The following is an 11033-nucleotide window of genomic DNA, read 5'->3' on the forward strand; positions in this document are numbered from 1 at the left end:
GATCCCCGCCACCGCCTTTGTCTCCCTGAGACCCCCCCCCTCCCCCCCGGCCCCCCTAGCCCCTACCCTCCCTTTGTGCTGGTGACTTGCCTTGTGAGCCCCAGAGTCATGCAGGCACCCTCTGGCTTGTCTGTGGGCTTCTCGTGGTGGACCAACTTCTCATGGTGGTCACACATTGGCAAGACATAGGAAAGCTGTGGGCCCTGCTGCTTATTGTGCCACCTTTGGTTGCGCAGAGCAGAGTTCTGCCCAGACCCACTTCTCTCGGGTCCACAGGTGGCCCTCTTGCCTTGCTGCAGCCCTTACATCTGCCAGCTGTTATTTTGGGGAAGAAATTGGGGTGGTCTTGGCATCGTGCCCATGCCATGGGCTTTGCTCAGCCCCTCAGTTGGCCTTGCTGTCCCTCTGGCCTCCCGTGCCAGCTCTGCGTGGGGGATTCCAGGGTTGGTCCCTGCAGAAGGTGTGGGGGGCACAGCATGCCCAGTATCTATGATCATTCCTATTTTTATTTCCTTTTCATACTGGGGAGTGGGCCCAGTGGTACTCCCATCATTGATCTGCACCCCTAGCCCTTTTTATTTTTATTTTATTTTTTTGGTTCAGGGGATTGAACTCGGGCACTCGACCACTGAGCCACATCCCCAGCTCTATGTTGTAGTTTATTTAGAGACAGAGTCTCACTGAGTTGTTTAGTGCCTTGCTTTTGCTGAGGCTGCTTTGAACTAGAGAGCCTCCTGCCTCCTGAGCTGCTGGGATACAGGCATGTGCAACTGTGTTGGGCCCTTTTTTTACTTGTTATTGAAGACAGTATCTCACTCAGTTGCCTGGTTGCTGTCTGCCTCAGCCTCCGAGTTGTTGGGGTCCCAGCATGTGCAGCCATACCTGCCCACTCCTATTTTGGGTTCCCTTTTTTAATTTCCTTCCTTCCATCGAACCTGGAGGTGTTCTGGCATTAAGTGAACATTCTTACCTGCCCCTTTACATTTTATTTTCAGAAGGTCTTGCTAAGTTGCTGAGGTTAGTCTCCAACTTGCTTCTGCCCACCTAGCCTTCTGAGTGGCTCTGGTGACGAGTGTGTGCCACCATGCCTGACTGTTTCATGTTTAAACATCCTGGCCGTGACTTTTTTTTTTTGTGTGCTGGGGATTGAACTCGGGAGCACTCGACCACTGAGCCACATCCCCAGCCCTATTTTGTATTTATTTGGAGACAGGGTCTCACTGAGTTGCCTAGTGCCTTTGCTGTTGCTGAGGCTGGCTTCAACTTGACTACCTTTCGACTTCTTGGCCACTGATGGCTCTCAGCCTGTGGCATGAGAGGGTCTTTGGGCCTGAGGCTGGCTCCACCCCATGTGACCCAGGGATCCCATTCACAGGCTGGATGACTGTGGCCTCACTGAGGTGCGGTGCCAGGACATTAGCTCTGCACTTCGGGTCAACCCTTCCCTGACAGAGCTCAGCCTGCGCACCAATGAGTTGGGTGACGCCGGGGTGCATCTAGTTCTCCAGGGCCTGCAGAGCCCCATCTGCAAGATCCAGAAGCTGAGGTGAGGCCAGGGCACAGCCCAGCTCACGTAGGGTGGGGCCTGGGGTGGGCATCCAGGTGGTGGGGTATGGAGAGCCACCAGAGGCCCCAGCAAGCACTCCCAGCTCTAGCCAGAGGCACACAAGAGAGATGGCTGCCTGGTGCTGGGACAGGTTGCCCTGGACTCATGCCAGGCCCAGGTCCTGCGTGAGGGTCTGGCACACCTGTATTGGGGGCCCCCTGCAGCACTTCTGTGCCCTGCCTCCCTCAAGGTGCTGCTGGGACTTGGCAGGCAGGGGGCTGCGGGTTCACGGGGGCCGCTGACACTGGTGTGTTCCAGCCTCCAGAACTGCTGCCTGACGGAGGCTGGCTGTGGGGTCCTGCCTGGCGTGCTGCGCTCCCTGTCCACCCTGCGAGAACTGCATCTCAACGACAACCCTCTGGGGGACGCAGGCCTGCGGCTGCTCTGTGAAGGGCTCCTGGACCCCCAGTGCCATCTTGAGAAGCTGCAGTGAGTGTGTGCCCTGGCAGCCTGTCCTTGCTGAGCCCCGCCTGTGTGGTGTCCTCAGGAGGCTTCAAGGCAGGACTTGAGCTCCAGGGGCTTGCGGTGCCCCTCTTCTCGGATGTCGGCTCTTCTTTGAAAGGGGCTGGCAGATTCCTGCCAAGTCTGGGGATGAGGTACTCTTAAGTGTGACCATGGCCAAGCAGGTAGCCCTGCCTATTAGGGATGGTTCTTCCTGGAGCCTGGGAGATGCCTGAGTTTGAAGTGGGGCTCTTGGTCATGAGGATTTTTCCCAAAGGAGTGTGGTATGCACACAGGCTAGAGGCAGTGGGCACCCACTGTTCCCGAACAGCAGCTAGAGACAAGTCCTCAGCACCCCAGCCCGATGCCAAGGGGGAAGGCTGGGGGGGGGATGGGGGGACAAGACACCAGCACCCTTGTGCCTTGCTAACACACTGCCCCTGGGCCGCCCGTGGCTCTGTGGAGGGTGGACTGAGACCCTGCGTGTGTACAGGCTGGAGTACTGCAACCTCACGGCCGCCAGCTGTGAACCTCTGGCCACGGTGCTCAGGGCCAAGCCCGACTTCAAGGAGCTCACAGTGAGCAACAATGACCTGCAGGAGGCTGGCATCCAGACGCTCTGCCAAGGCCTGAAGGATTCTGCCTGCCAGCTGGAGATGCTCAAGTATGCAAGGCGCTGGGCTCAGCCTGGTTGGGCTGGGTAGGGCCGGACTCCAGGGCTCCCCTCAGGCATGTACCCTGTCCCCAGGTTGGAGAACTGCGGTGTCACAGCGGCCAACTGCAAGGCTCTGAGTGCTGTTGTGGCTTCCAAGGCTTCGCTGCAGGAGCTGGACCTGGGCTGCAACAAGCTGGGTGACGAGGGCATCGCAGAACTGTGCCCAGCGCTGCTGCGTGCCAGCAGCAGGCTTAGGACCCTCTGGTGAGCAGGCTGCCCCGTCTCCCTCTGAGGGGTGGTTGGGGCGCTCACTGGGGCCATAAGCTATGTGGTGAGTGAGATCCGTCCTTCACGGCATGGATGCCCCTATAGGCTCTGGGAGTGTGACATCACCGGCGAGGGCTGCAAGGACCTCTGCCGTGTCCTCAAGGCCAAGCAGAGCCTCAAGGAGCTCAGCCTGGCTGAAAACCAGCTGGGGGATGAGGGTGCCCGGCTGCTGTGCGAGAGCCTGCTGGAGCCTGGCTGCCAACTGGAGTCGCTGTGGTGAGCACGAACGCGCCCTGGGCCGGGACAGCAGGGGCCTGAGCTGAGCAAGGCGTGGGGAGAGGCCTGTGGCTCCAGGGAGTGGGGTGACATGAATGGGACAGTGCTGGGACCGAGGTGTGGATATACATCTGGGAGGACCAGGCAGGAGAGTGGGGGTGAGCCGCCCAGAAAATGGGTGGTGTTTGGGGGGACATCTCTGATGGAGTGCACTTGGGAGGGATTCCAGGGGAAGGGGCTCTGGAGAGTGGCCTTGGGCCAGCCCCAGCCAGCCAGGCCTTGTCCCTTCCATTTCCACAGGGTCAAGACCTGCGGCCTCACAGCTGCCTGCTGCCCCTACTTCCGCTCGGTGCTGGCCCAGAACAAGTTCCTCCTGGAGCTGCAGATCAGCAGCAACCAGCTGGGCGATGCAGGTGTGCAGGAGCTCTGCCAGGGCCTGAGCCAGCCGGGCGCCGTGCTGCGGGTACTCTGGTGAGTGCCAGTGCGTGTACCGGGCTGTGGGTGCAGCTCTGGCTGGCTTGGTTCTCCCCCTAATCCTGACCCTCAGAGGGCCTGCTCATGGAGTCCCATGGCTGCCTAGGCTCCGGCCCAGCCATCTCGTAATGCTGGAAGCATTGTCCACCCTCTGCAGGACCCCCTGGGGGTCATCTTCCCAGGCTCCCTCCATTTGGTTGAGCACATTTCAGCAGCTCCCCAAGAAAGGGTCCTGTGGAAGCAGCCTGAGGAGCCCATGTGCCCTGCTCTGGTCACTCTGGCTTTCAGGACAGGCACTGCTGTCCTACTTTCCCTGCAGATCTGCCTTTTCTTCACGGCAAGCTTTGAGAGATCAGTGTCTGTTCTGGAGTTGGATGTCCTTGGTCCTGGAGGGGTGCTGTATGTTGGTGATCTCTCTCCTCTAATTCCTTCTCTTTGGAGTGCCTGGCAGTCATCCCTTAGGTCTCTCGGGCTGATGTTCCCATTCCCTGTAATATTTTCTTTCTAGTTTTCTTATTTTGGGAGTTTTCTCTTTTTCTAGCTGAGGGATCGGACCTGGTGCTCTACAAACTAAGCTACACCCCAGCCCTCTGTATTACTTGCTAAGTTGTGGAGTCTGGCCTCGGACATGCCATCGTCCTGCCTCAGCCTCCAGAGTGGCTGGGATTGTGGGCATGTGCCACTGCATGTGGCTCTACAAAGACTTGGGTTTCTGCTTTTAGGTTTCTGTTTGTTGCTGATTTTCTGTTTGTGCTTCCCGTGGGCAGCTCTCCTTGGGTGCTGGTCATCCTGGACCAGGCACTGGCTGGAGGGTGGGATGGGCAGCCTGAACAGCAGTCCTTCAGTCTCCTGCCCAGGGGATGCCATCCTGGAGCCAGGTGGAGAGGAGCTTGGTCTTGTGCTGGGAGACATGGGCCTGCCTTGGCTATTGGCAAGTGGGGTCCCATCTGCTGCCTGGGGAGGCGAGCCTGGCTGGTTCCTTGATTTGATTAGGTTTGTCAGGGCTGTGCCTTCACCACCCTCCCTTGGGGCATCCGTGTTTCTGGGGTGGGTGCTAGGTCTGTCCCACTGCATCCCATTTCTTTGAACCTACAAGCCTCTGTCCACCCATCACCTTGTCCGAGTTCTCCTGTGCAGCCCCCCTGGCCTTGGTACTGACTCCTCTGACCCAGTGGGTCTGGTGCCAAGGTGCCAGTGTGCATCTGTCCATCCTTGATTGGGGCATCTGCCCAGGATCTGCTCAAGGCTGGGACTTGGGAACAGCTCCACCCAGAGTCCTGGTCTGTGGGCCATGGCACACTGGACATGCCTGTCCTGAACGCTGCCTGTGCCCCTGCTCAGGCTGGGCGAGTGCAACGTGACCGACAGTGGCTGTGACACCCTTGCCACGGCTCTGCTGGTCAACCGCAGCCTGCGGGAGCTGGACCTGAGCAACAACTGCGTGGGGGACCCTGGCATACAGCGGCTGGTGGAGAGTCTCCGGCAGCCTGGCTGTGTCTTGGAACAGCTGGTGTAAGTGGCCAAGCGCTGGGGGACCGGGGCTCAGGAGCAGCGGGGGAAGGCCGGGCGGTAGGTGCTCTGGTTCACTCCGTCCTTTCTGTCCACGTGCAGCCTGTATGACATCTACTGGACTGAGGAGATGGAAGAGCAGCTGCGGACCCTGGAGGAACTCAAGCCGTCCCTGAGGGTCATCTCCTGAGGGTCATCTCCTGCTTGCGGTTTCTGAAATCTACCTGGACACCGCATCCTCAGTCCCTCCTGGGGCTCTTACTCCTGGTGTCCTGGCTTTGACTGGGAAGAACTGCCCTAACCCAGTACTTCAGCAAGAGAGCTTGAGACCCTGCATAGTTATTAAAGCACTTGTTGGCAGGAGGATCCTTGTCCTTCCTTGTGGGTCCTGTGTGGCTCGCAGCTGCTGAGAATGCCCTGTTCACACACAGTGCCCTGAGCAGGGCACAGGCCGCCAAAGGACCCCGCAGGCTAGGTAGCCAGGCCAGGCCCAGGAACCTCACCCTTGAGTCCTGCCCATATTGAGGGGATCTGGCACGGGCACTGTTGAGATCCCGGGGGGCTAGGTGTGCTCAGTGGAAGAGCACAGCCCTGGCAGGGGTCAGACCTTGGGTTCGATCTCTAGTGTTACAGAAAGAAGTCCCTCAAGATGCCAAGCACGGTGGTACAGGCCTTGAGGCCAGCCTTGGCAACTTACCGAGACCTTCTTCCCAAAAAGGCCTGGGGATGCAGCTCAGTGGTAGCACACTCCTGGTACCAAAAGAAATCCACCCTCCCAGCTGAAGAAATCCTAGGAGCTTTCTCAGCGAATTAAAGTCGCGTTAGCTGGGGAAGCCGAGAAATGGCCGGCTGGCTGGAAACAGGCGTGTGCAGGGCCAGAGGTGGCAGAGCAGAGCAGCTCTGCCTCCAGCGTCACTTTTGCCTGGTCTGTGGCCGTGTGAGTGTGGGGGGACTCTCCAGCTTGGGCAGCTTGAGGCAGCGCCCATGCTGGTGTCCATCAGAATGTGCAACTCCCAAGAGCAGCACCATACAAAAAATAGGAGTGGATGTGTCTCCAAGAGGCCAAACAGGACAACGCCTCACACAGGGCTTCAAGTGTGGCTGCTAGCTGCACAGACCAGCTCCTGGCACCCACAGCCATTCCTGCAATGCACCTTTTCGTGTGCTCCATTTTTAGTTTTCAAAGGTCAGCATTGTCCACAACTTGGTGTGGTTTGTCTTCACATCACTTCAATATGTAGGTACAGACTGTATTTCCCTAATTTTGACTCCATGCAGACACACTTCCACAATATTGACTGTGTAAGCATTGTGTGTGGCCAAAATAAAAGCAAAGAGTTCTTTCTGAACATCTGCATTTCTGGAAGATAAAACTTCTAGGCTCTTTGGGCAACTGCGTGTACAGCGGATTTCCACTATGGTTTGTGAATGATTTGGTTAACAGGAGGCTGAGGCAGGAGGATGGCAAATTTGAGGCCAGCCTCAGCAACTTACCAAGAACCTGCCTCTTTGATCATTTTAAAAAGGGCTGCAACATACTTCAGTGGTAGGAGCATCCACCTCATATGTGCAAGACCCTAGGTTCAAGCTCCAGTACCAAAAAAAAAAAAAAAAATCCCCTTTAAAATGTAAGCAAAGGCCAGGTGCAGTGATGCCTGCCTGTAATCCCAGCGACTTTGGAGACGGGAGAAATCTCAAATTGGAGGCCAGCCTCAGCAACTTAGTGAGAACCCTGTCTTAAAATGAAAACAAAACGTGATGGGGATGTAGCTCAGTGGTAGAGTATACCTGGGTTAAGCCCCTAGTACTGAAGAAGGAAAAAGAAGAAAAAGGCTGGAGTTTTTTTTCTTGGGGGGGGGGGGGGGGCAGGGGCGGGTGGTGCACAGTTGTGCCCTTGAGGGCACTCTCGCCTAACCACATCCCCTATTTTGTATTTTCTTTAGAAACAGGGCTTCATTGAGTTGCTTAGCACCTCGCTTTTACTGAGGCTGGCTTTGAACTCGTGATCTTCCCGCCCCAGGCTTCTGGGATTCCAGTGTGTGCCACTGCACTTGGTTTATTCTCAGTATTTTGCTCTTTTGGGATCTCATACCTCAGGAGCCTGCTCTCAGATGCTGCTGGTCTGCTTGGCTCTGCTGACACGCCATGTGCGGGCTGGGAACCCTTGCAGGGTTTCTGAAAGGGAGCTGCCCCCGGGCTAGGCCACTCCTGCAGCTTTAGGCCTTGGAACTGCTGGCCCTGATGTTCCCACTGAGCCTGACCCCACCTGACCCGGTGCCCAGACTGTCAGCTCTCACTGCTGCCTCCTGGGTAGGACAGTGGGGGGCCACCCCTCAACTCCAGCTGGCCAGAGGTGAGCCACCCTGACCATGCTGAGACAGGGAGACTGCCCATGTGGTCTGTGGGACACTTGACTGGGAAGCAATTTGGGATCGCTACTATAAAACCCTTTAAGGTGCCCGGGATCTGTGACTCCCCTAGACACCAGGGCTCCTGGAGAGAGGTGGCCGGGGCCTCCTGCAGCCCTGACAGTGAAGAGGTGCAGAGCTGGGGGGGGCTGTCCAGGGCAGCGGTCAACACTGGTGCAGGGAGCATCGGGGGACGGAGGTTTATCACAGGTCCCGGTGGGAAGGAGCATCAGTGCACAGGGATCCCCAGGGACCCAGTGGGGGGGTCCTTGCAGTGGAAACACAGCTGTCAGGAACCTCAAGCGACATGCTTGAGCAGAAGGTGGCAGTGGCAGTGTCCCCGGGAGGTCGCTGTGCAGGCCTGAGACAACATGAGGTCCAGTGGCACCCGCTGGGCCACTCTAGAAGGCCTGTCCTCTAGCGTCTAGGGTGAGGCCTGTGTGCATGCTATTCTGCCTACACAGCTTCTGGAGGGTTGAAATTTTCCCAAAAATGGTGAGCAAAGAGACTCAAAAGGCCTCGGAAGCCAGGGCACTGGATGGTGCACACGTAGCTGATGCTTGACGACAGTCCCTGCCTCCTGGAGGCAGGTCCTGCTGTGCAGCCTGCCAGGCACCTCCCAGTGCCCACTACAGAAGAGGCTGGGTGGGGGTCTCAGTGTCCTGTGGAGAATGGGGCAGGCCGGGCACCGCTCAGTGGCGGAGCATTTGGTGTAGGAGGCGTGAGGTTCTGTCCCCAGCACAGAAAGAAATAGCTTCAAATTTTTTAGATACCAGCCTGAGAGGATAGCTGCTCCGTCTTCTGCAGCCACTCCCCAGTAGTCACCAGCCCTGCCCCTGTGACACACATACAGCTGCTGGACTCTCCAGATCCCCAGGAGGGCTGTGCCCCCGCAGGCCCTGTACCCTCTGGGTTAGCAGGGAGGAGGCACGGGCTGCCACCTCCACGGTCACTTTATTTGTTCTGTTTGCTCGCAGAGACAACACCCCCACACAAAAAAAGTGCCTGGGGCCCCAGAGCCTCCGACTGGCATGTGAAGCCTGAGGGGCCAGTCCCACGACCTCTGACCCTGTCATATCCTGCTGAGAGTTGGGATTGGGCGAAGGCTCGGAGGAAGCACTCGATGCTGCTGTCCGTCCACTACCTGGTCATCCTGTGTTGGTGGAGCCCTCTCTCCCCTGGGTCACCAGGAGGATGGGCAGCCCTGCCCATACTCAAGTGAGTGGACACAGGTCCCCAAGTGGCCTGTGCTGGGCTGTGCTGCCAGGCACAAGTGTGTCAAGCCAGAGCCCTGGAAGACCAGGCAGCAGGGGAAGGGCGGGACCCCCGGCCCAGAGCAAGCCCTGGAGGAGCCCAGGATCCCAGTGCAGAGTGGAATGAGTGGCCCTCAGTCCTCCTCCCCTGGAGGGTGAGGCCCTGGGCGGGCAGGCGGGCACTCAGGAGGTGGTGGAGGGCCCCTCCTTCCCAGCCAGCACCCTCTGCTCAGAGGCCCCTTCCTGGGCAGCTCCTGATGCAGGCAGGTCATCGTCTGTCCCTGGATGCCCGTCCCCGTTGCCAACAGCCCTGCCCTGGTCACTCTGCTGCTTCTGCCGCCGGGTCTCCTTGTACCTTAAGGTGATGTCCCTGGGGGACAGCAGAGGCCAGGTCACCACTGCTCACACACCAACACCCAGCGCAGGCCTCACAGACCCCTAGGCAGCCTTCGCCAGGAGGAAGCCACATGGGACACAACTCTTGGAGGGGCTGGGTGGGGGCCATGGCACGGCAGGCCAGGCCACCTGGATCCTCAGGAGCCAGACCTACCACATGAGGATGGATCTCCAGTGATGGGGGGGCTATGGGGTTTGCCCCAGAGCCATCTTCTCCAGATGACTTGAGGAATGGGCAGGCACAGACCCTGGCCACCTCAGCAAAGCAAGAGGTGACAGACACTACCCATAGCCACACCCCGTGGCCCTGGAGCCAGGCAGACAGCCCATGCCGCTGCTCACCGCAGGAAGAAGCGCCAGACGGTCCAGGTGAGCACCAGGACGGAGCCGAGCGTCCAGCACTGGGAGATGTAGAAGGGCAGGGACAGGGTCAGCGTGTGTGGGTCGTACTTCACCACGATCAGCAGCTCTGTGGCTGTGATGGCTGCCGCCAGCCAAGCCTGCTGGCCCAGCTTCTTATGGGGCTTCCTGTGGAGAAGATGGCAGCTGGCCAGGCCTGCCCAGGCACCAGGCCTCCCCCCACCCCAGGGGTGCCTCCCGGGCCTCGGCCTGGCAGGCGGCCCTCACAGGTCATCCATGAAATCGTAGATCTCACGCATGGCCACGCCACCCACGTTCACGAAGAAGACCAGTCGTAGCAGAACCAGGTAGTGCTCGGGGGGCATCCACAGCACGAACTTCAAGTAGAAGGTGTTCAGCTCTGCCAGCAGGAACTGGGGGACAGGGAGGGTCAGCCTGCGCAGGACACTGGCCATGCACACCCTCAGGCAGCCCAGCCTTACCACCAGGATGATGCCACACACGGCCAGCCAGCGGCGCAGGCTGGAGGCAGGCTTCCACTCGAAGCGGACCCAGCTGTAGGGCGTGAACTGGAAGGCAATCCTCTTCATCTTGCCCCTGGGGACCAGAGTGGCCAGCCTAAGGATGCGGCCCAGGCCGCTGCCGGCCCAGGCCGCTGCCTCTGCACCCAGAGCTGCTCCACTCCCTCCGCCCAGCCCCACCCCTCAGAGGGGCTGTCCCCTGCTCCAGGCACTCAGGCCGCAGGGCAGCCTCTACTCGCGCTGTTCCCCAGGTCTTGGGTTTCCTTTTTCTTTCTTGGAGTCAGGGTCTCGCTGTGTTGCCCAGGCTGGCGTGAACCGGCTCAGGGGGTCCTCCCGCCTCGGCCTCCCGCGGCGGGGGACTTCAGGTGCACCACCATGCCTGCTTTGTTTCTTTTGAAAATCTCAAAGTAAAAATGACAGAACCCAGCAACTGCTTCCTGAGGATGGCAGCAGGTCCAGGAGGCAGACACTACCCCCCACTGCTCCTGAGCTGCATGCAGTCAGGCCTGGGCCTCAGGCCCACAATCCCCCGCCCCCTCCCTGGCTCCTGAGATGTACTTATAGGTTGGAATGTTCCACAGGCCCTGCCACTTGTAGGTCTTCAGGGACAGCCACTCAAGGGTCTTCATGCCGCAGTAGATGCCCAGCCCATTACAGACAAGCACATCCATGATCCACTGGGCAGGAACCAGGAGAGGTGATGCTGTGTGCCTGGGCTCATCCAGAGGAGGCCAGGGCAACCTGGCCCCACCCCAGGACAGGCCCAGCACCCAGGCCCCCACACCCATGTGGTCCCCCAGCCCACACTGGGACCCTGGCACCCTCATGGTCCATCAGTGCCCCCCTTTCCCTGACCCTGTCTCTTAT

The 11033-nt window shown here is 59.0% G+C and overlaps 2 protein-coding genes across 6 annotated transcripts in view; one reads left to right on the top strand and one right to left on the bottom strand.

Moving 5' to 3' along the window:
- Window positions 1–5592, top strand: part of Rnh1 (ribonuclease/angiogenin inhibitor 1) — a 10131-nt gene extending 4539 nt beyond the window's left edge. For both annotated transcript variants that reach the window (XM_015503401.1, XM_015503402.1), the window contains exons 3-10: window positions 1376–1546; window positions 1865–2035; window positions 2541–2711; window positions 2796–2966; window positions 3075–3245; window positions 3546–3716; window positions 5061–5231; window positions 5331–5592. In XM_015503401.1, coding sequence (XP_015358887.1) covers window positions 1376–1546; window positions 1865–2035; window positions 2541–2711; window positions 2796–2966; window positions 3075–3245; window positions 3546–3716; window positions 5061–5231; window positions 5331–5418 — 1285 coding nt within the window. In that variant the 3' untranslated portion in view covers window positions 5419–5592. The remainder of the gene's footprint in view (window positions 1–1375; window positions 1547–1864; window positions 2036–2540; window positions 2712–2795; window positions 2967–3074; window positions 3246–3545; window positions 3717–5060; window positions 5232–5330) is intronic.
- A 2979-nt stretch (window positions 5593–8571) lies between these two features.
- Ptdss2 (phosphatidylserine synthase 2) overlaps window positions 8572–11033 on the bottom strand; it is a 34294-nt gene continuing 31832 nt past the window's right edge. For all 4 annotated transcript variants that reach the window (XM_048807965.1, XM_048807967.1, XM_015503405.2 and 1 more), the window contains 5 exons: window positions 10725–10843; window positions 10128–10242; window positions 9913–10058; window positions 9628–9813; window positions 8572–9259 (listed from right to left, as the gene is read on the bottom strand). In XM_048807965.1, the coding sequence (XP_048663922.1) occupies window positions 9073–9259; window positions 9628–9813; window positions 9913–10058; window positions 10128–10242; window positions 10725–10843 (753 nt within the window). In that variant the 3' untranslated portion in view covers window positions 8572–9072. The remainder of the gene's footprint in view (window positions 9260–9627; window positions 9814–9912; window positions 10059–10127; window positions 10243–10724; window positions 10844–11033) is intronic.

This window comes from Marmota marmota, unplaced genomic scaffold, assembly GCF_001458135.2.
Source record: "Marmota marmota marmota unplaced genomic scaffold, marMar, whole genome shotgun sequence".
NCBI classification, from domain to species: Eukaryota; Metazoa; Chordata; class Mammalia; order Rodentia; family Sciuridae; genus Marmota; species Marmota marmota.